Source organism: Xiphias gladius, chromosome 6 (genome assembly GCF_016859285.1).
Source record: "Xiphias gladius isolate SHS-SW01 ecotype Sanya breed wild chromosome 6, ASM1685928v1, whole genome shotgun sequence".
NCBI lineage: Eukaryota > Metazoa > Chordata > Actinopteri > Istiophoriformes > Xiphiidae > Xiphias > Xiphias gladius.
This window is the reverse complement of record NC_053405.1, coordinates 12073012-12098013: the sequence shown is the minus strand read 5'-3', so window position 1 is coordinate 12098013 and position 25002 is coordinate 12073012. Positions and strand designations below refer to the sequence as shown.

The window sequence follows — 25002 nt, the reverse complement described above, 5'->3', positions numbered from 1 at the left end:
CGTAATTCACTGGCTGGTGCTTTTGCAACAGCTGGTTCAAAAAACACAACAGGGTTTCACACAACCTTTCATAATTCTCCATTTTTTGTTTTGTTGAACATCTATTCAAACACCTTGCGAGGGCGACACCATGCGGGAAGCTAAAGATTTCAGTTGTGAACCTGTAGTTCTAATAATCACACAAATAAGAAGACAGCCAGTGTGACCACAAGGCAGTCAATCTGGACCTGCAGTTATCTCTCTGTCTTTCTCCCTCTGTCTGCGTCCTGGCTGTCACGCACGCTCTGTCACAACCCCAAGGTCATTATACTGTGATCGTACCAGCATGGGGCCCCAAGTGTGATGCCATTGTTGTCAGGGCCCATCTGGTAGCTTGTAACGCTACTATGAAATCTGTAATGAAGCAGGTAGGGAGCCGAGTTACCTCTATACCTATCGCTTACCTCTAGGCCGGCACCTGGGTAGCTTTGTATGGAAGGGAAAAAATGCAGATTTTACATTTTGAGAATTGGCTCTTACATGGATTGACGTGAAATGACTCAGCGGTAGGACAACAATTTCTTGCCTAATGATTCAAACAGCCCCATTTTCTGGAGTGGAAGAGTCACCTTAAAGTAGATGAGAGTCTGCATTACTGTGAATATGCACCTATGCCAACAAACCGTTTGTGTCCTTCTCAGACACCTTGATCTTACATTTGCATCTCTATCCAGCTATGCAGTTTGTTTTCTCTCTACATAAGCGCCATACACTCCTGATGGCGAGTCAGCGTTGGCATGTGGAAACGTGGTAGCGAGAAATCGCCTTTTTCAGGCTGCTTATCTCGTTATGCAAATGCAGAGTTCATAAGTCATGCCTGCTTTTGTTTGCCAGAATATGATTTATGAGACCTTCTTATTCAAACAAAGGAGATGCGGGGAGGGCTGGGCTTGGCTATGTTAACCATGAGGGAAGGTGTTAGAGGAGTAAATGGTTTGAATTTGGTCGAAAAACTCGATGTTCATGGATATGTTTGACATCATGTTACTGTCTAGAGATTTGTGCCATGTATGGTTTGTGTGAAATGGTTGAGGAAGGAGGACCTAACCTTCAGTAGGAGCTCTATTGTAAAAAGGGATCACCTCCTTTGCTGTACCAAACTGTAATCGTGAAACCAAAAGCATTTATCCCATCCCGTTGAGTACAGGGACATACATGGCAAACTGAGAAATTCACTTACCTGCTCAGCCTCTTGAACAAAAGCATTTTGCAACAAACACACTGAATAAAACTGAATCAACTGGGAGAGAGTGCTTCAGCAGCAAAGCCTGGTGGATAATTACAAGTGAAAGTTAAACTGTCCGGGCGGATGAAAAGAATGAAGAAAGAGGAAGAATTATTTTAACAAAGCTTTTGTATAATTCATCGGAGTCACACTCTTTTACCATTGTAATTCCAGTCCCACCTTGATATCCTCCTGTTCATCCTCTGACATTATAGATTCTGGTTATGCAGTGGTAGAATGGTGTAAATGTTACTGTTGCAGCCTCCCTAGTTTTGTCTTTATAAGTTACTGTGCAGCAGAGTAACAGGTAGGGAAGGAATTAAATCAAATGTAATTTATGACAACTTTTATACTGACATAACATTAGTAGCTAGGGCTCATGAAAGTGAGGTGCATTAACATACACAATGTGTCTAATGCTCTGGTGGTGCGCAGAAAGATTAGGATATCAAAGCAGAGAAGGATTAGGAAGAAGGAGGGCTGCTAAGATTGTATTGAACAGTTTACAATATTCTAATCAACAAATAAGGCCACCACTGCCTACCCAGAAATTCCCATCACCAATCCCCCGCCCCCTGTCCATGTCCAAACAACTTAAATGTCAAAGGCACAAAGCAAATAGACTGTCTCATGATAACCTTCACCATCCCTCCCTCTACTTTGAACCTTCTCAAACCTGTATAACAAGCAGTCGGTAACAAAATCTGAATTGCTCAGTGGTATTCTGACACTGATGATGTGTAGGAGATTGTAAGAAGGCACAAACACAGAACACCAACAGAGGTGAAGAACTGCACATTAATAATGACATGGGGCATGGGAGTGTGAAACACATACTGAATGTTCACGCTCACAAACAGTATGTAAAAAAGCACACAGAACACAAACACAGATGACATATAAAGGTTAGTGGAAATTAAAAACGGTCTGTCATTTTTTTAAGAGGAAGAGCCCACTTGATATGCCCCATATTTAGTCAGTTGGGTGGATTTAGCAGCGGTTATGTCTGGTTATGTGTCAGTTTAAGTCTTTTTTCCCCCTTTTACTATGATGGTTAAACGTCTTACCTCGAATCGGGGTACCCTCTGGAGGAGACACAAAAACGAAGACACAACATCAGTTTAGTTCAAAGTTAATGTTAGTAATAGTTAGAGGAGTTATTTGGGTTGGAAGGTGGATCACTGAAACTAGATTATCAAACCAGTGGGTAATCTCTTATAGAGATTGGGATTTTTTCATTAAAAAAACAAACAAACAAAAAAACAAAACAAAAACAATACCTCTCATTGCTGGTATCACAAAGGAATGGGGAGGTTTATATGGCTGCCACACTCCATTGCCTTATCGTTCTCTTTTTTCCCCACTTGCCTTAGACTTATTAAGAGAGGAAATAAAATGATTCATTGGCAGAGCTGAAGAAGCTCAAAGTCTTGGCATGTGTTTTATCATGGCTGGAACTTGAGGTGATAAGGCTGACCATGATAGATTTGACCTTAAGTTGATATGGATTGCACCAGTGCCATAGGCCCTTTCCCAACCAACTGATCGTGAATACGAGGTCAGTAAAACAGTTAGGGCATCACTATTCTATACACAGTTTCTACATTAGTATGGAACAAACTTGCTGAGGGAGGAATGGAGTCTCCACTGAACTAGAATTTCAGGCTGTACCTTCAGGAAACTGCAAATTAAATCAACCAGATTGAAGTTCTTATTTATCCTACAGGTCATAAACCTGTTTAACTGCGACAGATAGACTCTTCACGGCAAGCTTCATCCCTGCTCACTGGTCATTCAGTCTTCAGTTTCTTTCCATTGTTTCATTTCACTGAGAATTGTATGTTTCTCTGTTCTTTGTTTATTGTGATACTATATTGCATGCCAGACTGCAAGTGTCAAATTAGGGACAATAAAATATTGAGTTTATCCAGTAGGTGGCTGGTTGACTTTTTAAATGTAGCCCATGTTGTTGATGCAATGTGAAATGTATCCCTTACGGGCTGATCTTAGGGTGTGGGAGGGTGAACCATCTTAACTTTAACCCCTTCTCTGCCAAGCATTGAACTGTCTTTCTGCTCTTGGCATTTTTTCTCTCTAATTGCTTTCAAACAGTTTTTCCTAACTCCTTTTTCTTTTGTTTCTTTATCTGCTCCATCATTCCTCTCTCTTTTTCTTCCGGTTCAAGAGTTCTTGTGTGTCTCAGTCTTTCCCATAGTTCCTCCCTCTTACCTCTCTCTTAGTCTCCCTGTCTAAATCTAAGGAAGACTCATGGCAGCAACATGCCCTTGGCCATCCCTAGAGAGTGCCAGCAGGGTGGCGCCAACCCAGGAGAGTTGCCCCACTTAGCATAGACTGCCTGCAGGCACAGAGCCAAGGGTCAATGGTATGAACTTCCCATTGAGCCTAACACTACAGGCATCATGTATAAATGTTTGTGTGTGTGCAAGCATTCATGCAAGTTGCATGCAATAACATTGGCCAGCCCTCCTACCAACTAGCTGAACCAACACAACAACAACACCACTCCTCATCAAAAAATAAAAAAAAATTAAGAGAACCTGGTGTAAAGTGTTGCAAGAAATTTCCATATCCTATACAGTACATTAAGGAGTGTGGGTGGCTAGGAAGTGGGGATGAAATTTTCAACATCTTCTGGTCCAATTGTTGTTACAGCTCTGCATACAGAGGTATCCTTTGTGATACCAGCAGGCAGGAGGCAATCACTGAGTTTGAAGTTCTGCCTGGTTTGCAATGCACCTAGGTGGATTAATTTCCTTTCTTTATGGTTACTGTGTACTGTGGTACACTGTGCTTTGATATGCATTTCATAAATAAGTTAGTAAGTACAGTATATGTTCATATGTTTAAAGTGTACATTTTTTGACATTGATCATACCGTAAAATCCTGAGTATTTCATTTATTGCTATGAATTCAACATTGTGTGATTAAAGAGGAAAACAGGAATGTGTATAATTTTTATGAAACATTTAGAGATGTCAAAAAATTTAATTTATTCTTGACTATTTCTTGCTTTCAAGATTTTAGTACTTTGTTATCCCACCTTAAAAGTATATCATCATTTAGTATCCATAAACAGTGCTCTATGTGCATACATTTACCACAGTGGTGGTTTAGAGTCATTGAAAAACCAGGCAAAAAAACAGTGACATTTTAATCATTTCTGCAATGATTTTGGAGACCACATAATCATAGGTAATCACAAGACAAAAGACAATGGGGCTCTGGGAGGGTTATATTGTTATAGAGTTAGAGTTTGATTAGAGGCTGCAGGAAAGCTGGTTTATTTTGCTTTAGCTGAGATGAATTTTAGTAGGGGGTTAAGAGGTTACTAGTTAAAGGTTAGGTGAGGTTAAGGTCAACATTAGGTTAAGGTAAGGGTAAGGTTAAGGTTAATAAAGCAGGTCTGTAAAGGGGAAGGCCATCATGTGGACCTTATAAAATACCGAGAGACAAAAGAGAGACCCAAAAAGAGAGGAGAGTAATAAGGAGGATGAGGGGTAATAGTTCAAAGTCATGGGTTCAACAAAAATTTAAAAAAAATTAGAAGGGCATAGGGGGCCTAGGTCACTGGAACTTCTAGTTTTTGATAATAAAGCAGCATGAAGAGAAAAATAAAACTTAGCCAAGGATCTGACCAGGCAGACTGGGTCCAGAGTCGTCAGCCAGTATTCAGTTACAGTGGCAAATCCACCTGTATTACGGACATGCAACCTAATGGCCATAAGCTCCTCTTCTAAGCTGTGGTCAGCCAGGGGTTGATCAGCTTAGGGTGACAATGACCTAAATATACCTGAACAGGCCGCTGACTTCATTGCATTATCAATGCAACATTATCTGCTCAACAGAACATCCCAGCTGTTTTGTTGAACAACCCTCTGAATATATTAAAAATATTATTGAAGGATTTAGTCTGGGTAGATGCAATCTGTCCAGAGATGTTGCCCATCTGTGTGTGAGTTGGACGGCGTTGCGTGATTGGTCGAGTGTCAAAGTCTGACCACACTCCAGAGGGCGTCTGGTTGACCTTCTCATCACCACAGACACCCGTCTGGTATCCTTTTGGTGTCACAGCAGGTCTCAGGGAAAACTTGGCTGTTGTTACGACATCTGCAGAGGTCCCAGCCACTCCCTGCAGAGCAGTTTTGATGCCAACAAATGTGAGTTTTTTTTCTTGCAGATTTAAGATTAAATGCAAAGGAACTCAGCACGATTCAGAATGGAATGTGCATAAATCTGTGTGAGTAAGGGAGCCATCCAATGTCAGGTCACGATTTTAAACCTTTACATTAAAAAGGACGTTGATCTTCTTGGACAAGTGCTCCTCCCCTTCCTCTCACTGTCTCTCAGGCCTTTGGTTAATCTGTTCTGGCTAACAAGGCCAGTGAGGGCCTGGGGTCTGCAGCCACAGGGACTTGGGGAAAAATGTCAGGCTCTCTCCACACCTCTAAAGGAGCTCCTTAGGGGACATTGATGCAAATATCACTGCCCTGCCAACACAGCATGGTCTGGCACATAAGGAAGCAGGCAGCCAGCCAGTCAGGTATCTAGCAAACAAGAGCATTGAACACCCGCTAGATAGTGACTTACCAACTGTAAGACTGTTTTACTAACTGTAAGATAGTCTTAAAATTGGTAAGTCTCTATTTCACAACCTATTTAATAGGGGAGGACCCATCAGTCTCACAGTTACTCCCTGAGGCTTAAGAGAGTGCCTGATGCAAAAGAGCAAACAGGTAGCCCCTAGAAATTGTCAACAACAATCTGATCAATGAAAGTGTCTGTAAAAACTACCTTTGTTCTGTTTTTGGGAGTGCATTTCTCATGAAAGAAACCACAAATACTAAAACCTGGAAACCCAACATGGCTACTCTTAATGCTGAGAACATGTGAAGATGGCAGCATCAGCAAAAATCCTGCCTGGTTGCTGAATGAGCTTTCCAGCAGAAGGACTACAGAAAAAAGGCAAGCCCCCAAAGCTAACATTATCTTATGAGAGTCTTGATATTGAAACAAGGGGAAGTAATTTCCTTTTCTGCCCTCCTATATGCACATCTAGTTTGAACTCTAAGTAAAATATACCCAGCTTAACGTGAATGGGTATATTTTTGCAAGTAGTTCAAAATGTCACGAGGAGTACAAAATGTCACTTGAGCCCCTCGCCCTGTAGCATGGGCAATATAGCCTTAGCTAGAGATCTGTAAGTTAGTGGGAATGTGGGCCAATTTAGTGAGAGAAGAAAATGTTCTCCTGAGAAAATATGAGGGTCCATCCAGCAAAGTGTGGGATTAGAGGGTTCAGCCATATAGTGGTCCTGCAGTAGCCTTCACCTGGAAAGAACAAGCTTCTTTCACACCCTATCAGTGCATTCTGCACTTCCCAAGGGTATTTTTGGACAGAGAAGCTGTTATTGTGAGAACTGTGGTTCAATCGTTTACATTTGAGTATATTACCAAAAAAAAAAAAAAACAACCCAGTCGTGTATATTGCTGGAACTAACTGTTTGCTATACAGTCCTGAAATTATTGGCACAGAATTTTAAGTACAGAATTTAGAATATCTTCAGATATAAATGCTAATTACCCATTTTTGGACAATCAGAATATTTAATAAAATGTCCAAAGATACAGAACATCAAAAAAAAAAAAAGCTTTCATATTGTGAAATGAAAAATACAGGCATAAAACGCATGTTTGACACAATTATTGGAACCGTTTTGATGAATTTAAATTAGTTCCTCTCCAAAATAAAAACAAATAAGACACAACTGTGCCTAATTTTCAGTGTTCACATGAACAATGAGTGATTGTTTTACTTGAAGATGATAGAGCTGTCTGAGAAAACATGACAATTCCAAAGGCTACAAGGCAATTGCCTAAGGTCTTGAATTGCCTGTCTGTTAAGACGTTTCCAGGATGTGGCGTTAAGAAGAAACGGAATGAAACAAGTCTGCAAAGGTTGATGCGGATTGTGGAAAAAACACCATGCAAGACATCTACAGAGCTTCAGGCTGACCTGGAGCAATCTGGAGTGGTGGCTGCAGCCTGTACCATACGCAGCACACTAAACCAAGTAGTGCTCCATGGGCGAAGGCCAAGGAGGGACAGATGAAGCCCAAGTAGAGCTCTTTGGGAATGCAGGATATCAGATTGTTTCTAGGTGACAGAATGAAGCCCATATGGAAAAGAACATACGACTTACAGTAAAACATGGTGGAGGTTCTATCAAGCTGTTGGGCTGCTTTCCTGCCTCTGGTACTGGAGGCATTGAATGTATCAAAGGAATGATAAAATCAGAAAGATTACAAAGCATTTTTGAGTGAAATGTGTTACTCAGTGTCAGAAAACTAGGTTTGAGGCAAAAGTCTTTCAGCAGGACTACAACCCAAAGCATACATCCAGTAACACAAAAGAATTGTTGAAAAGGAAAAGATGAACTGTTTTAAACTGGCCAGCAATGATTCCTGACCTAAATCCTACTGAAAACCTTTGGAGAGAGCTGAAATCTGTCATTGCAAGACGGACTACTGCAAACGTTTAGAGGTTGCCACTATTGGCAAAACGTCTGCAACCAACTATTAGTGAAGGGTGCTAACAATTGTGTCTGGGGTACATTATGTGTTGGTATTATTTCACTGTTATGCAATTTTTATTTTTTTATTTTATTTTGCTCAGTAAGTTTGAACATTTAATTAAAATATTTTGATTATACAAAATGGCTATTTTTCATTTATTTCTTAATATATTCTAAATTCTGTACTTAAAATTCAGGGGTGCCAATATTTTCATCCAGGACAGTATATCTCACCAAGAAGCCTCAAATACTGTAGGCTATGACTGCACAGGAATAACTGTCTTGGATGCAATTATTTCCTCAAAGCCTGCTGTCTTTTAACACAGCAGATATAAAGAACTAGATGTGACAGGGGACATCACCTGTGTAAAATCTGGATAATGTTGTCAGGGAAAACTAAATAAGGCAACAGCTTCTTCCAAGGTACTTAAGATCCAAAATAGTCCAGTAAACCTGTTAAAAAATTGCAGAAAAGGTGGTTGATGTGGGCAGTTCCCAAGTCTTACTGGTAGCAATAATATGAAGTAGGATATTGCCTCAAAAGACTTGCTCAGCAAGTCTTCCACATATAAATAAAAACTGTGCTGCTTAAAAGCAGACGGTGATACCTAACCACATCCCCAATTCATGGTGCTGCTTGTCCTTGATTTGCCTTTCTGCTATACGTTCCAGTGTGGGAAGGAGTGTGGCCCAAACAAAAGTAAAAGTTAAGGATAAATAGAAACAGAACATAACAAGTAGCAGAAGAGGACGAGAGTAAGGGGAGAGCAGGGGATGCATGCATTTTGGAAAGTAGTTTAAATATGCCATCTGCTTCAAGGACAGTGGGTGGGCTTGCTGGGCTTTGCAAGACACTTACCAAAGGTTTCTGAAAATGACAAAGCAAAAAGAAAGTAAATAGAAAAAAGGGGAAGAACAAAATTGTTCATTTTAGGTTGAGGTCGAAAGAGACTGCCACCCAAGAAATAAAGGAACTTCAGTTAAGATGGGTCTTGTGTCCCACCTCGGTATTTTAGCAGTTTTCAATACCATGATATGTCATAGAAGAAGTAATGAAGTCTCAATTGTAACTTCTTGCATGTTAATTTCATTCTACTTACAATTAAAAATTCTAATTAGAGGCGTATTTTTTGTAAAAATCGTACATTTTGGTGTCAACTGTAAAATATCACAGATTAGTCTTTATTGTTTTTTTGGTTTTTTCATTCGTGTTATGGGTCACAGCCAAATGAAATGTGTTGAAGACTCTATGATCTGCAATGAGACACATCAGAGTTTCAGACACATATATAGACAAAACAAATAGAGATAGAGAGAAAGAGAGAGAGAGTGAGAGTGAGAGAGAGAGACCACAAAACAGCAGTTGGTTTCAGTTAGACAGGACATATGAAGACAATTGAAGAAATCATGAAACAGATAAAGACAGATGGTACAGAGGTAAGAGAACAGGCAGGAATCTGAATTTCTTTGTCCATTTCTTGGTCCATTTCTCTGTCCATTATCAGCAGAGGCTAAAAACTCACAATGCCATGTTGACAATTTTACCAGGTAACTCCACTTCAAGAGTAGATAAAATGGTATTAGTATTATTACTGTAGTAGGCTAAAATTGTATTATCACATTATCATGAATCTTTGCCTGTCATGCGTCAGGAGGTGCAGTGGATCTGAATAGTTCAAGGTACCATGTGGAAGATGTAACTATCAATGTAAACAACTTTTGTTCGTTTACAAGAAAAAAACACCTGGCATCTTTGAGGTCAAAGGCTTAAATTATTTAGGAGAAGGCTGGCTGTGCGAGAAGATGACAACGTAGGTGAAAATATTAATGTTAGAGTTCCCCTCCCTTGTGGAGGGTCTTTGTCTCAAACTTAAGTCAAAAGCACTGGCTGACAGCCTTCTCCAAAGCACCTCAGGACAACCTGACATCCCCAGAAGAGTTTTTCGGGCCATGATGAACCAAGAAAAACAGTTATCGGTAAGTTGTACAGCATCATCCTAAAGAGAGCAAACAGTCACATATTTTGACGGAAGGTTTTGGTTTGAAATTTTAAAAGTCAAAGGTCTACTACAAAACCGGAGTGCATCAGTAAGTTAAAGTTGAAACATATATAAAATTAAAAGCATCTTAGAGAACTGTGCACTTGCTGTATTTGGTACGGCATGAATAATGAGATGAGAAATTGATTCTTTTGAGTGTACAGCTCATGAGGGCCACAACTGGGGCAGAGACTCAATGGAAACAGACTCTTTATTTAGTGGCGTCTACCCTGATTTACGTTTGCAGCAACAAATCAAATAGGAGTCATTGGATTTTTCAAATGGTGACAAATCATCGACCTAAAATATCTACCCCTTATTGCCCAGGGCAACTCCAGGGCCTGCACTTAATTAGCTATATAATTAGACTTTGCTTTACTGGGCCTCTCAGTGGGATTTAATCAATGGGAGCAAGACAACATATCCACCGCTGAGTTTTATCAGTAGAATGTGGACTTTGCTCTCATTGTCTACTATGACATGCTTCCAGGATATTGTGGATAATTACACCTCATTCGGTAATGTTACACTCTTAAACGTAATTTGTTATTTTCAACATATCTTTTGGATGATGATCTAAGGTCATAACGACATAGTGAGAGCACAATGGCTTGATGCTGGACTTAATATTATCGTTTGCAATCTAGTGTTGCAATCTAGGATGTGAAATTTTCCTTTCGCTTATTTCCTTGTGCTATATAAATATAAGCACCCATGTTTATGTAGATCAACACACATTTCTCTTATTTTTCAACACAGGAGATTGTTTGAATTCATGTTGTATCTACACTTATTTTCATGTTTTTAATGTAACGGAAGGATTGCATGCTCCTTTATGGACCGAATGAATTCTCAGGTCTGGTGGTCAAATGCAACCCTACACAGATCATTTGAATAAATATATGTTGCACTGTCATTAACCTATAAGCAAACCATAGTTTTCAGTTCCTAGAAAAAAATCTGTTAAAGATTTCATGAAGTGTTCTCAATCACGCTTATCACATAATCAAACAGTTTGGAAAAAAAAGTGAAGACAGGGCACTGCAGCCACATTAACTGCAAAGCACAAAAACAATCATATTAAATATTATTAGAAATATCCTGGGGAATCAAACAAGTGCTCAAGTTAGTAAGAAGGAAAAAGGCAGCAATATGATTTTCAGGCTTTCCTTACCTGAGCGTAGCTGTTTGATTCGCCCGTTACTTGCACTGGGGTCAATGGGCAGGAAGTCTTTGTACCAGGTGATTTCTGGGTCAGGGTTGCCACTGGCAGCACAGAGCATGGTGGCTGTTCGAGTGCGCTCCACCACTTTCAGTTGAGGGCCCATGTCAATGTTAGGAAAGCCTGGTGGGAGTAGGTCCTCTACGAAAAGAACAGAAAAAGAGTGCAAATGAATCCTTTGACTCGAAAAGCTGGCACTAATGGCTTAAAAAAAAATCCCATTCAAAGTAGTTACTTGTAATCCTTATGCATAAATTTCCATTGAGAGATATAACACAATAATGATTTAACTAAAATAAGATACACCAAATTGTACAAGTGCAATTTCCAGTCTTTTTCTTGTCTTTCTGACATACTTGTTAGGAAGGAGATATTTGGAAGTGACTTTTTTTTCTGCCCCTGTAGGACTTGGCCAGGTTTGGCATTTCAAGAAAGATGCTAACTGTGTGCTGTGGGATTTCTGCCCTGAGTAGGTGTACTACAAAAATAAAATAACACTGTAGCATTAAGATACCTTTGTGTATCTTGTATCTGCCTTTGTGAAATTAAATGGGGACTTGTTCTCTTCAAACCAGCATTCTAAATTTTAAATCAGCAAAAGCAGTCTTTTTTAAATTATTATATTAATTGAATATTAACATGATGGGAAAATGTGAGTGGCCTGTAGGAGTTAAATATGTAATAAAACTATGACAAAATTAATGTCACAAGGTAACTGGTTGCTCTAATGTCGTAAGATGTGTAATGATGTGTGCTTAAAATAATTTTCCATGAATTATTACATGGGTTAATACATTGGGATAGCACCCACATTACCATAAACTATGAAATCATACAATCTCAAATTTAAAAAAAAGGTTGTCCAGAGGGCCAAATAATACATTTGTTCTGATATTAGCTTTATCTCAGAAGATCTTCTTATCCCAATTTACTTTTGACCAGTGACACAAATGCACCCTGGGAACGTGATATTACAATCAGCCATGTACAGTAGACAAATAAATGAATAAACCAGTTGAGAAAATAAGGTTTGAATAAACATGTAAACTGCATTTCATTAAGAATCTGGCTCTCCCATGGGCCTTTGTTGAGGAATTGGAGAGGTTTAAGAACAAAGGCCAACTAAACCATGCAGGATGGCTTCTTCGACCTCTTCTTTCTTAAATAATGAGTACGCTTTCTTATTGTTAGAGAGGCCATCATGTAACCAGATGCTTGCAGACTAGACTGCATTCCCACTATCAACCTGTCAGTAAAGAACCATGTGTCTTGTTTAAATGCCCTTACAGAAGACACTGTCTTCCTGCATGTACTCTTGTTATAACAAGTGGTAAATAAATGGCTTCGAATGCAAATAGAAGACCGGCAGGGGAGGCAATAGATTAAAAAATTATACCAGAATAAAAGCCTGGTAATCCTGGTGTTTTCTCCATCTAGCTTCTGCATGTTCAGCGAAATGCATCACACTGTAGTCAATCATAGGTTATACGGAGCTCTGCAAAAACACCACTTGGTTGAGACACACTATAACCCCTAACAGCCCAGGACTGAATACCAACTAAGAGATGTAATTGGTCAGATTTTACTTTTGCATTGAAAGTGCAAGAGTTTTGTGTCAGGGTAAGATTTAAGCCTCTGTGATTGTGATTTTTTTGCTACATCAATTGACGAACCATAATTATATAGCTGGTACTTGTGTTAATTTTACAAACACTGTGGTATCCTTGGAGCAAATATTCATTCACTGTTAAGAGATGACAGTGCGCTCTATGGTCATTGTTCTCCTTATGCAGACTCCCTGCTCTCTTGGGGAAATTAGTCCCATGGGTCAAATTGCCTGACCTCTACCCTGACTGGAGCCAGAGCAGTGACTCATTCTCAGATGATGAGAGCCGAGGGGGAAGTACCCTGAGCTGTAATATGCATCAGAAGCTCAAGGCCACATCTCAACTCGGAGAAGATTGACTGACTAAGATGCTGGCCAGTGGCAGAGCAGAGGTCACTGTTCATCTAGAGTACCACTGACCTCATGTCCACTCTGCAGACATAATGGTGGTGTCGTACACACCCCGGGAGCACTACATTGAGGGACAGTAGGACAGTAAGATGGGTCGCAGTTTTAGTTGCACTCTAAAAGCAGGGTTGGTCTCTCAACCTTTAATGGACAGAAAAGGAGAGCTTGTATGTTACGTTTTCCACTTCACACAAACAATGAAATAATGATGAATTAAAGAGCTTATTTCTGAATTTTCTATTTTTGGTCAAGGCTGTCTCATTTATAGTAACGCCAGTATATCAAATTAAAAAAGCTGGAAAAAGCACAGCCAGACTGTCAAGATGATGATGATTATTGATAAATGTAATGGCATTAGCCCTAAGTTATTTTTATTCTTTAGTCATCAAGAAAAATAAAGAAAAAAAATTGTGTGTTGTATACACTAGGATTGTGTGGAGAAGAGGGGAAGTAAGATCACCTGTATTCATATTTTGAAATACTGAATCTTGAAAATACATGACAAACGGGAGACCAGGCGGGAGACCAGAGGAAAGAACGAGAGGGTTACCTCTAACTAGGGCTGACATCAGCAGAGCACGATGAATATTTCAGTGCTAGGTTCAAAGAAGTACAGGCATTTACCCTGTTTTAGGCTCCGTGCTGTATCCTCTCCATCGATTATTAACGATCACCCATGTATAATCTCTTTATACCAATTTCCTTCTGAAGCTCGGGAAAGGCGATGGCAAGCCCAGACTTCACTTTAGAAACGTCAGGACAAGGCAGAGCAATATGTTCTGGCAAACTCCTTCTTCTGTGTGTCATCAATGATCTATGTATAAGATGCCATAAAAGGTGCTACACTGTTGTACCCCTCTAGCCAGCTCTGTCTATTGGAGACAGATAGCTGCAAAGGGTAGGTCTGGCTTGCTCTCTGAGTGTTAGTTCTGATGTATTTGATGTTGCTGAGGCCTATTTGTGCTACGCATCACATTACTTCTGCCTTCATGGTATGAAAACAGTAGACAATGCCCTACACAGACCTCAGTAATGAAGCTGAAAACATATACAGAGTAAGTGGATTTGAAAATAATGAAATTAAGCAAGTGACAGAGGAAATCTGCCTGGAGGAGCAAGGGACGGCTGAAAAACGTGGGAGAACAAACAAACCAACCAAAACAGCAGTAAACAAGAAGAAGGAATGGTGGATTCACGGAGAGATTATGCTATCATTACAGCTGCTCTGACCTGATATAGCACCGGCAGCCTTTCCTGAATAAATGGATATATGCTGGTTACTTACTGCCCTAGGAATAGAGTCTGATCTTATCTTTCCCCCTGAAGCTTACAGGCTCTGTCAATAAAGGCAGCCATGCAAAAATAAATAGATCGCTCATAGAGGGAGTGTTACTTCAGGGTCAGCCAGCCTGATTGTGAAGGGGAGAAGGCAACCAGTGACACGGGCTGATAGTATCCTAGAATTCCCAAAGGGCTAGTCCCCCATAATGGAGTAGCAACTGCATTTCTATGATGTGTACTGGGGGTTTTCTGTGATGAAAAATCTTCACAGGCCAGATAGAATGGGCACATGTGCACTATTGATCAATGACAATGTGGATATTTATTTTGCTGTGAGCAGCCTTTGTCACTTAGGCCCACAATCATCATACTACAGAGCTATGACACACATGCTGCAGTTACACCCTGTACTGCGCCAAGAATTTTCAAAACAGCATTTTCACTTTTGAATTTTTTTGTTTCACATACATTCATTCACTTTTAATCACAGTGTAAACGCTAAAGCTAAAATATGAACAAATTAAAAAATGTATCTTATCTGGTCTTACCTGATGATCTTCTTCCTGATTTGATTTGCTATCAAAACAAACCTCACGACTGGGTACACCACTGTTTGTTTCCTGTTTGAAACTAATGGTCATCGTTGTTTGTTTTAACCATGACCGTTCCACAACCTTAACTGTGTGTGTATGATTATAGTCAAACGACCTATATGGCTGTTCAGGTTGGAGGACTTGTTGTCTTGTTGCCATACGCTGATGGCTGGCAACTATACAGCTCAGCTTGGTCCTCTCCACTGCTGTAGTGTATAGCACTTAGGCAACAATGACAAAGACCTTAAAAAACATTCTGTGGTTAATCTTAAGAAAAACCATTTACCTGCAAAAAAAACACAAAAGAATGCATATTTTCTCACAAGATAGCCATACTTTGTAAAGTATTCAACAGGATTTGGACAGATTTCAAACTTTGCTACTTCCTCAATGCATATATTAATTACAAGTAGGCTTTCAAGTCATGAAAAGGGAAGAACCCAGACAGTAAATGTGCAATCCGTGCAACAGCTGGCTTGATCAGCATGACTCCAAAGCTAAGCTTCCTAAAGGCTCTAGTTGACCTTATCTAGATTTTGATTTTGTCATTCTGTTTGGCTTTTGTTTGTGCCATCATTATCCATAATTGTCTTTAATTTCGCTCCACCATTTAATATCATTACACAAGCGACAGGTGCAAAGCCTTTAATCAGTCTACGGTCAGCTTCGCCATTGCCGGGCTTTTAATCTGCTGACTCATGCCTACTGTTGCATTCTGGTTTCATGCTAAGTGTGGCCCTCTTAAAAGGTCTGTCCTTTAGATCCATTTAACTCTCCTGACTAATCCCAATTCCAGTGATTCACTTATACCAAACCATCTCTTTTTTGCAAGTCTAAGTCTGGCATAGTCAAAACTAGACCAGAGTACTACGGCTCTTTACAAATAGGCTTGGTAATTAAAATATGCTATTTGGTCGGCGTTTCCAGAGCAAAAAGAATACATAGTATACTGATGAATGAGTAAAGAGAGTATAATCCTGGAACTGTTACTGCTATACTATAGTGATATATAGCAGCATAATTACATAGTATTCACCAACTGTTGCACATACAATGCAATACTGTGTTAGCGAATGTCCTTTACAGCAACATGAATAGTATGTGTAACCTATGCTATACTCAATGAACACTTCACACTGGCAGTTGCAATGCCTTTCTCTCCCCATTGACCTTCATAAAGAACCAAACCTATGACTTTCGTAATGTTGATAAAATGCTTTACCCAGTTAGCTATATAGTATTACATATGAGACCGGTGTGTTAGTGCTCTGCTCTACCCAATAAGCTACACAGGCAAATGAACCACTAACCCTGGCAGTTTTAGTCCTGAGCATTGGTCGAGATGTTATAATGTGTGTGGATCTTTATATTTTTATACTGCACATGTCATACATTTTCATCTGGTGACAAAATCTCTGACACACTTGCTTCAAAGCTGCTTATTCTGAGCCATTAATTATCTCACAGAGTGGAAAAATCTACAATAACAGAGAAGGAGAGAGGTTAAACCTGACTGGCTGGGAATGAAGCAAATGCCGTAGGGTGCTCCACCGTCCCCCGCACCTATTACTCATATTATTATTTTCACTTATTGAAATGATTTAATTTCATCAGCAGCATAATCAGGTTAACTGATTACCCAGCACCACAGCATAGAGACACAAGCTTTAAGCAGGTCTATGCATTAATACCACAGAGGGACTGCCGGGAGAGAGAGCAAGGGAAAGGAGGAGCGAAAAAGAGGGAAAGGGAAACGGAGGTTAAGATTAGAAGCTATAGAGAAAGGGCATGATAAACACAGTGGAAGATGATTTAAAATATCAATGGCATGGTCTCTTTCTAACACACAAATGTGGTTTGAATAAATAGATGTTTAACTAATGAGCAACCCAGCTGCCCTGACTCAGACTGATGCAGTTTCATTTTATTTGCACCTACACCATAACCAGAAATGTTCACATCAAACATGCAGGCCAGAGACAAGAGGAGAATACCCGCTTTAGGAGGGAGGCTGTGTAGTACAAATAATACAGCGAATACAGTATTTGATGTGTTTACCAGATTTGGAATTACGTGTATACATTTCACTTCACCTCAAAGCCAAACATTCACATGTGTCAAACACTAGTTGGTTGAGGCCTCTACGTGGTCAGCATAGGCAATATAGTTCCACCAGTAGTCACCAAATCCCAAATGTGAAACACATATTTGAGTCTAAATGGTTTTCATTCCAGTGACCATATAAGCTTGACTACAAAGAACCACGTAAATGTCTCCTAACTCAAAGTTCTTTTAAGACCATAAACCTGCATTTTTTATGTTGGGAAAGAGGTCAATCTGTTCCTTTTTTGCACTTGGTTGTACTGTGAAGTAAAACAGCTGAAAGCCACTGGTTAATGAAAAGAATATGTGAAAGCAGGTTTAAACTTCAGGTCTTTATTCCAACCAAACAGTGCACCAGTCTGTTCCACTTAGCACCTTCTTGTCTGTGGTTGAGGTGATGATGGTATGGAGCCGAATGCATATCTTTCAACCAAATCAAATGGAAGCTTAAGAAATTTCTGTACTTTTCCTGTCTTGCACCTTTCCATGACATTCCCTGAATTCTATGACCAATAGGATCCCTGTTGGATTGCTTGAGAAATATACAAAGGAAGACAGGGGAACAGTGTTCCAGGGACAGAGAAGAATAGCAACACAGGGGAAATCTAATCACAGTGTCTCTGGGCCCAGCACTGATAGCCCTCTCCGGATCGCCATCTCAGCTGAATAATGGTTATTATACGGCCAGCACTCAACCTCTACCCCCCTGATCTGTTTCCAGAAAGGTATTTGATGTCCCATTGGTATTCTCCACACCAGGCACATCTAGCCACCAAGGGCAACAGTTTTAACCAAATCTCCAAAAATACAACCAGAGAGAAACAAGTCTGAAAGACCAGATTAGAGGAAAGTAGAAGGGCAGAGCAAAAGAGTGACACTGCAGCATGCGGTGCAAGGCTCTGCAAGAGCTTATTCCACACACACACACACACACACACACACACACACACACACACACACACACACACACACACACACACACACACACACACACACACACACACACACACACACACACACACACACAACCAGACCAGAATGTCAGAACTGTCTTGCACACGCAAGGACTGACTGAACACATGGATTCAGCTCTCAATGCTGATACTATGTTATTGTTTTATATACTGTTTGCTGCTATCTACTGTTACACTGTGCAATAAGTTAATGTTTCTGTAATTTTATTTTATTACTATACTCCATTGTTAATGTTTACATACTGTCATGTTGCACATTAACTCGACTGTTACTATTGTCTATTGTCCAAAATTTTTTATGACATTGTGCACTATTTGTTATGTCCTAGTTCGTTTCACTTATGTCAATTATTTGCACCTTCGGCTAGGAGGAATGCAATTTTGTTCTGCACTCCTTGTTGTATGGTCTGAATGACAGTAAAGTTTGACTCTAACTTTGACTTTTGACTTTGCATTGCAAAATTCGTTTTTTGGGTCAGCTTCCTGACCATATGAAGACCCCACAGGACCAAGCAGCTTACTTTGGAATTTAACGTAACTGCTGGCTGGCTGTGTACCCTGTGGGTCCCTGAGGCTGAGAAAGAATAATAAAAAATCAGTTTAAAATAATTTTTGTATGTTTTATAGTGTTGTGTACTTCTTTATGTGTGCTATATATTCAGATAGCACAGAGGTCCTGTATGGAGAAGGACACAGGCTTGATTTCCACAGCAGTTGGGTGTTCCATTAAATTGCCCTTGAGTCTCGGTTTTTGTGTATACAACTGGCTAAAGGGGTAAATGGCTAAAATGTAAATATGTGAGAGAGAGAAAACCTTTAGTCTGGCATACAAATTGACTGTTCTGACTGTTGTAACCGTTGGCGGCTTGCGAACACTTTCCACACACCTTCAATTCTGAACACAGCCCATATTAGGTCACATTCATGAAGATATCATCGCCACTGAGATATACAGCAACTGGAGAACCCGACAGTGATAGCAGCCAAGACGGGGATATTCTGGAGAATAAAATGGCAGTAGCCACCACAGGTAGCAGCTCTGAATACAGTTTTGTCAAATGTGAAAGCCAAAAGAGTCAAGGCAGAGAGGACTAGCACTAGTCAGGGAACAATTTTTACCCTCAGGCTGAGCAGGGTAATAGTATGTAGCATTAGGGCATACCTTTCTGTCCATCATAAGCAGAGAAGGAACCCAGGTTTTGTCCATCAGAGGATGCTATAGTTTGAGGACATGAGGCTTTCAAATAAGCCTCATGTCCATCTGCAAAGTAAATGGCACATAATCTATAGAAACATTTTTAAAAAGTTCTTTGTGTTGTTAGTGTTACTGATTAATTTACCTTTCGGCAAAGATTGTTGAAGACTAAAGAAAATAAATGCTTCCTAAACTTATACTATGTATTAACTTTTATTAGATCACACAGAAAAGTAGACATCCAAGTAAACCACAGTATTATATACCCTCATCAGCCACAACTTTAAAAACAGTTACTGGTTTTAAAGTTGTGGCTGAAAGGTGTATACCTAAAGTGAGTAGTGAATCATCCTTTTTGTGCTAATTTGATCCAAGCACAGATTGTTTCTTGAATCAAGACTCAAGATCTGTGTTGTTTCAATATATTACTTTCATCAAAACTCATGAACAGAGGGAAGTTGCACTGAAAGGTGTTGCACACATTATCACTAATTCATTGTAGAAAAAAATGAAGATAAATCATCATCATTCGTAAATTAGATTGATTTTTATTGCTTTATCGAAGGACATGTGTTTCTGCTGAATAGAAGGCTTTCTGACAAGTTTCTCCACAGGGTTCGACTATGTAGGCTGACATGCTGTCTTTGCCCTACCAATGATTTTAAATGCTGGAACCCAGGGTCCACTCTTTGAAATAAAAAGAAAAAAAAAAAAACAGGCTGCTTTCCTGATGTGGTGAGCCACCATGATAGACACAGCATAGACAAGAAAGAGGAGTAATTGCCTAGGACAGCTCCAACGATCCCCTGCCTGTGAGGAGAAGAGGTGGAATGGAAAGAAAAAAAAACATAAAAGGAAAAAAAAAAAAATTCTGTTTATCCATCTCAGTTGGTGGACGTTTATCGAGTTCCCTCCCCTTCTCTGTCTCTCTCTCTGTCTTGACAGGGCTCCTGAGGCGTCTGGGGTAAGACAGCTGAACTCCAGGGGAGACAGGAGATGAGGCCGGGGCCATTAAAGGAAGTGCCTCACCGTAGAGAAACGTCAACCAGTCAGGTCTGGTTTAGTGGTGGGTGGCTTTGAGTGTGCGTGTGTGTTTCTGTAAGTGTGTGCGAGCGCATGTGTATGGGAGGGTGGGGCTGTGTGTGGAGGCGCAGTGGGCACCTTGAAACCTGACGTCAGTTTACCACACTCATTGTGTGAGCTGCAGGGCTGCTCTGCAAGCCTTTTAAAATTTGGACTTCTGCTGCTTAATTGTTAGAGTGTTGAGAGTTGTAGAGAACATAATGTCTACCGTCTCATTCAATCACAAGAATAGCATTATTCTCCTAAAATACAACCTTCAACCAAGGTAGGCTGAGGCATGCTGTGAGTGATGTGGCTGTGATGTTCTTAGACATACATAGACAAATATGTGACAGACAGCAGTGTAAGTAATTTCACATTTAGTTAATACTTCCCATTCATAAGGAAATTAAATGTGTTAATAACAAAAGTACTGTGACAGAGGCATTGTCTGGTTGCCTAGAAGACAACTTTTTGACATAACTAAGTGGCTTGGGTCCTGTAAGATGATGTAAGTATGCAGCATAATTTAATGTCATACTTAATTAATGATGACCCTGATGAGAAAGTGTACTGTGGGGTGCTTTGACAGCTCACTGAGGAGCAGCATACCCCATAACTTCGGCAATCAAGTTGGAGTCATAAACTCCTTTCAACCAAAAAACAAGTTTTAGAATTTAAACAGTCTCTGTGATAACTGAGAATACTCACCCTTCCCTGAGGTGCTAACTCTGTGGTGAGGGGGAAAAAAAATTGTGATCTTTTAAAAACAACATTGTCATGTGTGAAAAAAAGTCGACATGAAAAAATAGATAAATAAGTCACCTAAAAAGATGACAAGACTGAGAGGTTGCGGGTACAATGTTGATACGCTGAGTACCAAGCAGGATCGTTAGGAGGAAAAGTGGACAGAAGACCTAAACTGCAATTTCACCATCGTTTCCTGCCGTAAATCAGCATTTGACAGAGAACTTGGTGAGTCATCGAACCTTCTTCTCCGTCACTAAAACGGACCGGCAAAAAAATAAAAGGAAAAACACATACAGTACATAGTGTACCAAATGAAAAAAAACACACCCCTTCACACCTTCAAACAGAGATGTGATGCTTAAACTGAGCGTCAAGCATTTCAATGTGACAGAAAATTAGGGTGTGTGGTGGGCAGAGGGGGTAACAGGGGCTAGACAAACGCATGTTGGATGTGACATTGCCCTTTAAAGGCCAAGGAGCAAGACGTTCTTTAAATATGAACAGCTGCTTTTAAATGCAGTTGGATCCGGGAGGCACTCCAGAATACAAGCTTTATAAGCACAAAGAAGTACTGGATAGCATCTTCCAACTGGCCTCTCTCCGACCGCTCTTTCCTTACACTCTCACTCTATTTGTCCCTTTGATAAGCACAACTTACCACTCACAAAGAGCTGCAATGCTGTAACATTATTCATATGACAGAGTCTTGGGTTTCAGAAGATTTGAATTATTTCTTTATAAAACATTGTGTTGTATAACTTGTTTGAGACTTATTTCACAATTACGGGCACATAAGTCTTGTCTTTCCTCTATTCAGTCTTAGCTGAGGTGTATTTTCCCATCATAGGAGAAATACTAAAAATCATACTGTTACGCTTTCCGTTCAACTTTTACCACAGATGGCGTACGCATGGCACTTGTGAAGCATGCAGGACTTTAAGCCACATGAACTTTGCCAATCCTGCAGGGCTCGCAGCACGACCTCTGTGTTGTACGACGTCAGTCACCTGGGCAGGTGGCTCATGTATATGCATGAGGCTGGTGGTCCCGGCCATATCTCCTTGCTCGTCTTTATGCATGAGTTGAGCCACTCCAAAGGTCGCCACTCACACCGTTTCCACAGGAACCACTTCTTTTCCCAACTCTCATTCTCTGCTTAGGTGTGGCACATAAAGTGTTATCGTGGCATAGTATATATGGTTGATGTGATTCATTTTACATCATAAAATGTGTAGTGTTCCAAAATGCAATTATTATTATTAGTACTTGTATTTTTTGTTGTGTTGTTTTGTCAAATTCATTAGAAACCATTATAAGCGAGCAAATCCCATGTCCAGCTGTACTCATCGCCCAACGGCACATTAATATGAATACGTGCATGTACACTTACTCTGACCAACAGTGACTGCAGAATTGCAGAGGACTGATTTACATTTTCTCAGTTATCCAACAAAATAACATGGGACCAAAATACTGGTGCAACTTTAATGAAATATAAGGACATGAAGGACAGAAGTGCTGCCGGAAAGCTTTTACTTTGAACCAGTTGCAGGGTGGATGTGTAAAAAGAAATTAACGTTGTATTTGAGGTTCTACATGTGGATGGTGGTTGTTTTATAGAAACAAGGAACAGCAGATTATGAAAAAGGACCTGATATGGGAGGAAACATAATGATATTTCCTGCCACAGATTGAATGACCGGAACAATCAAACCAGTCAACGCTTATCATTGTAAAAGCATCTTGGAGACACAGATTTTTCAACTTAGTCTCCTGGCCAACTCGTTGGTCTGACAAAGGATCCACTTATATAAACTTTCTAGCCAGTAATAACCCAATCAGCTAAAACCTTAGTCTCTCCTCTACTTTCCCACTTGCTCGCCTTTTCCTTGCCTCTTCATCTCTTCTTTTTTCCTCCTTTTTACTCCACCCCAGTGCATTATATTGGCTGTGGCCAGATGTCTAGAGTGGCCAGGGTCACTGTACTTGAGCAGGAATTATATGGAATTGATGGCGAAAGTTCAGGAGCCAGCCACCCCTGGCTAGAGGCTTGCTCCTACCACTTATCCTGCTTCATCAGCACCACCTCTTTTCTCTCTCCCTCTTTCTCCTTTATATTTCTTGCTACCACTCAGCTTGTGTCCCCCCTCTTCATCCCCCAATCACACAAGATTACTGCATTACAGGTTCTGAGGATCAAAGGATTCAGAGGCCATAAACTCTCATCTGAGAGATTTTCCTCAGAACTTTTTTTTTTTTTTTTTTAAACAATAGAGAAAGACAGAGTGAGGGAGATATAAGGCAGGAAATGGTCTGGCAGTCGTACAAATGCTAATATGTAAGTATGAAGTTGGGCAGGGGGAGGAAAGGTGAAAGGTGGGTAAGGAGATATCTTCCAAGAGTGAAAGGAAGTACTAGAGTCACTGAAGGACAGCAAAGGTAATATTTCTGAGGAAAAAACACAAAACCTCTTAAGCCTCCAATAAGAGATCAGGGGCATGAGGGCCATCCACGTGGTCAAGATCCGCCTATTGATTTGTTGTTTGTGCCAAGCCTGCCCTCTACTATACACCAATAACACCAATAACAGCGAAAGAATCCTAACACGGCAAGAAGTAGCACCTCGAGAGCACCATCAAACAAGACAAGAAATGTGCTGCACATGTAATTCTCAAATGTAAGAGCCAAATAACAACCACAAAAAGAATGTTAGTTACTGTGATCGTGTGCACAAAGGGAGAGCATATGGTTTATCATTTGCAAGTTAAAAAATTGCTTGCACTGACTCGCTGAAAACAGGTGCCTCATGCCAAATGGGTTGACTGTGAGAAGGTAACCTCCACCAATGGTTGTAAATCTTAACAGCACCAAACAAATGTATTATTTACCGGTGGAGGCTGTGAGCGCTGCTTGGGAATGAGAATTGACTTGTTTGTCAGGGACAAGCTAGAGATAATGCAGCTGGCAAAAACAGCTGAGAGAGTACATTAGCTCAGTGTGCACTTAGTCACATGAGGTATGTCAGGGTGTCAGCTCCCTTAAGAACATCATGCCTTCTATCTTTTCACTCTTTATCTCAGGCATCCATATACAGTAGGTGGCCATGCTGTGGCCACGTCGATCCAAATAGCATGTTTAATCAAGCTGTCCTGGCTAGTGGAAAAAACTTGTGGAACGTATACCAGCAGATCACATGCAGTCAAGTCGCGCACTTCAATTACTCGACCAAGTCGACATTGACTGCTTTCTGCCTCAAGTCTACAAGTAAGCAGTTTGTCTTCATTGCTGCCATAGTTTAGTAACACTGGGCTCATTGTCATGAACTCACGCGTACAACCAAAGTAAAAATTGATTCTGTATGTGAATTTTACTATTTCTTCTCCATCCATTTCTTTATTCCAGTATTTCAAATAAATATTTTTTTTCTCTTTCTACCTCTTTCTTTTCTACTCACATTCCTGCCACTCTTTTCTGCATTTTTTTTTCTCCTATATTTCTTGCTCTCTCTATAGGTGTTGGAGACTACTGGAAGAGGGCAAAGTTTACCTCAGAGGCAGGCAGACAGGAAGAGGAAAAACAGCCAGATATGTTGCTGATACTGCCAAGCTTATTCTTCACTGTCTCATTACAGAGCAGCCACTGCCTGCCTGCTAGCAGTGGCTGGCTGGCTCTCTCTTACCTTGTCTCCCTCTTTTCTTCTGTACATACTTAAACACTTACTTATACACACATCACACACACACACACACACACACACACACACACACACACACACACACACACACACACACACACACACACACACACACACACACACACACACACACACACACACAACTGCTCATGTCATTTTAATTTTTCATCCAGCCTGACTGATCCCCCTCACTCACCTTTTACTTTAAAATGAATAAAA

The 25002-nt window shown here is 40.3% G+C and overlaps 1 protein-coding gene across 13 annotated transcripts in view; it reads right to left on the bottom strand.

Annotated features, from left to right (window-relative positions):
• Positions 1-25002, bottom strand: part of ptprsa (protein tyrosine phosphatase receptor type Sa) — a 230334-nt gene that overhangs the window by 82026 nt on the left and 123306 nt on the right. For 9 of the 13 annotated variants that reach the window (XM_040128917.1, XM_040128913.1, XM_040128924.1 and 6 more), the window contains 3 exons: positions 11070-11258; positions 8716-8724; positions 2332-2349 (listed from right to left, as the gene is read on the bottom strand). In XM_040128917.1, coding sequence (XP_039984851.1) covers positions 2332-2349; positions 8716-8724; positions 11070-11258 — 216 coding nt within the window. The remainder of the gene's footprint in view (positions 1-2331; positions 2350-8715; positions 8725-11069; positions 11259-25002) is intronic. The other 4 variants (XM_040128920.1, XM_040128923.1, XM_040128925.1 and 1 more) reach the window with 1 other exon arrangement.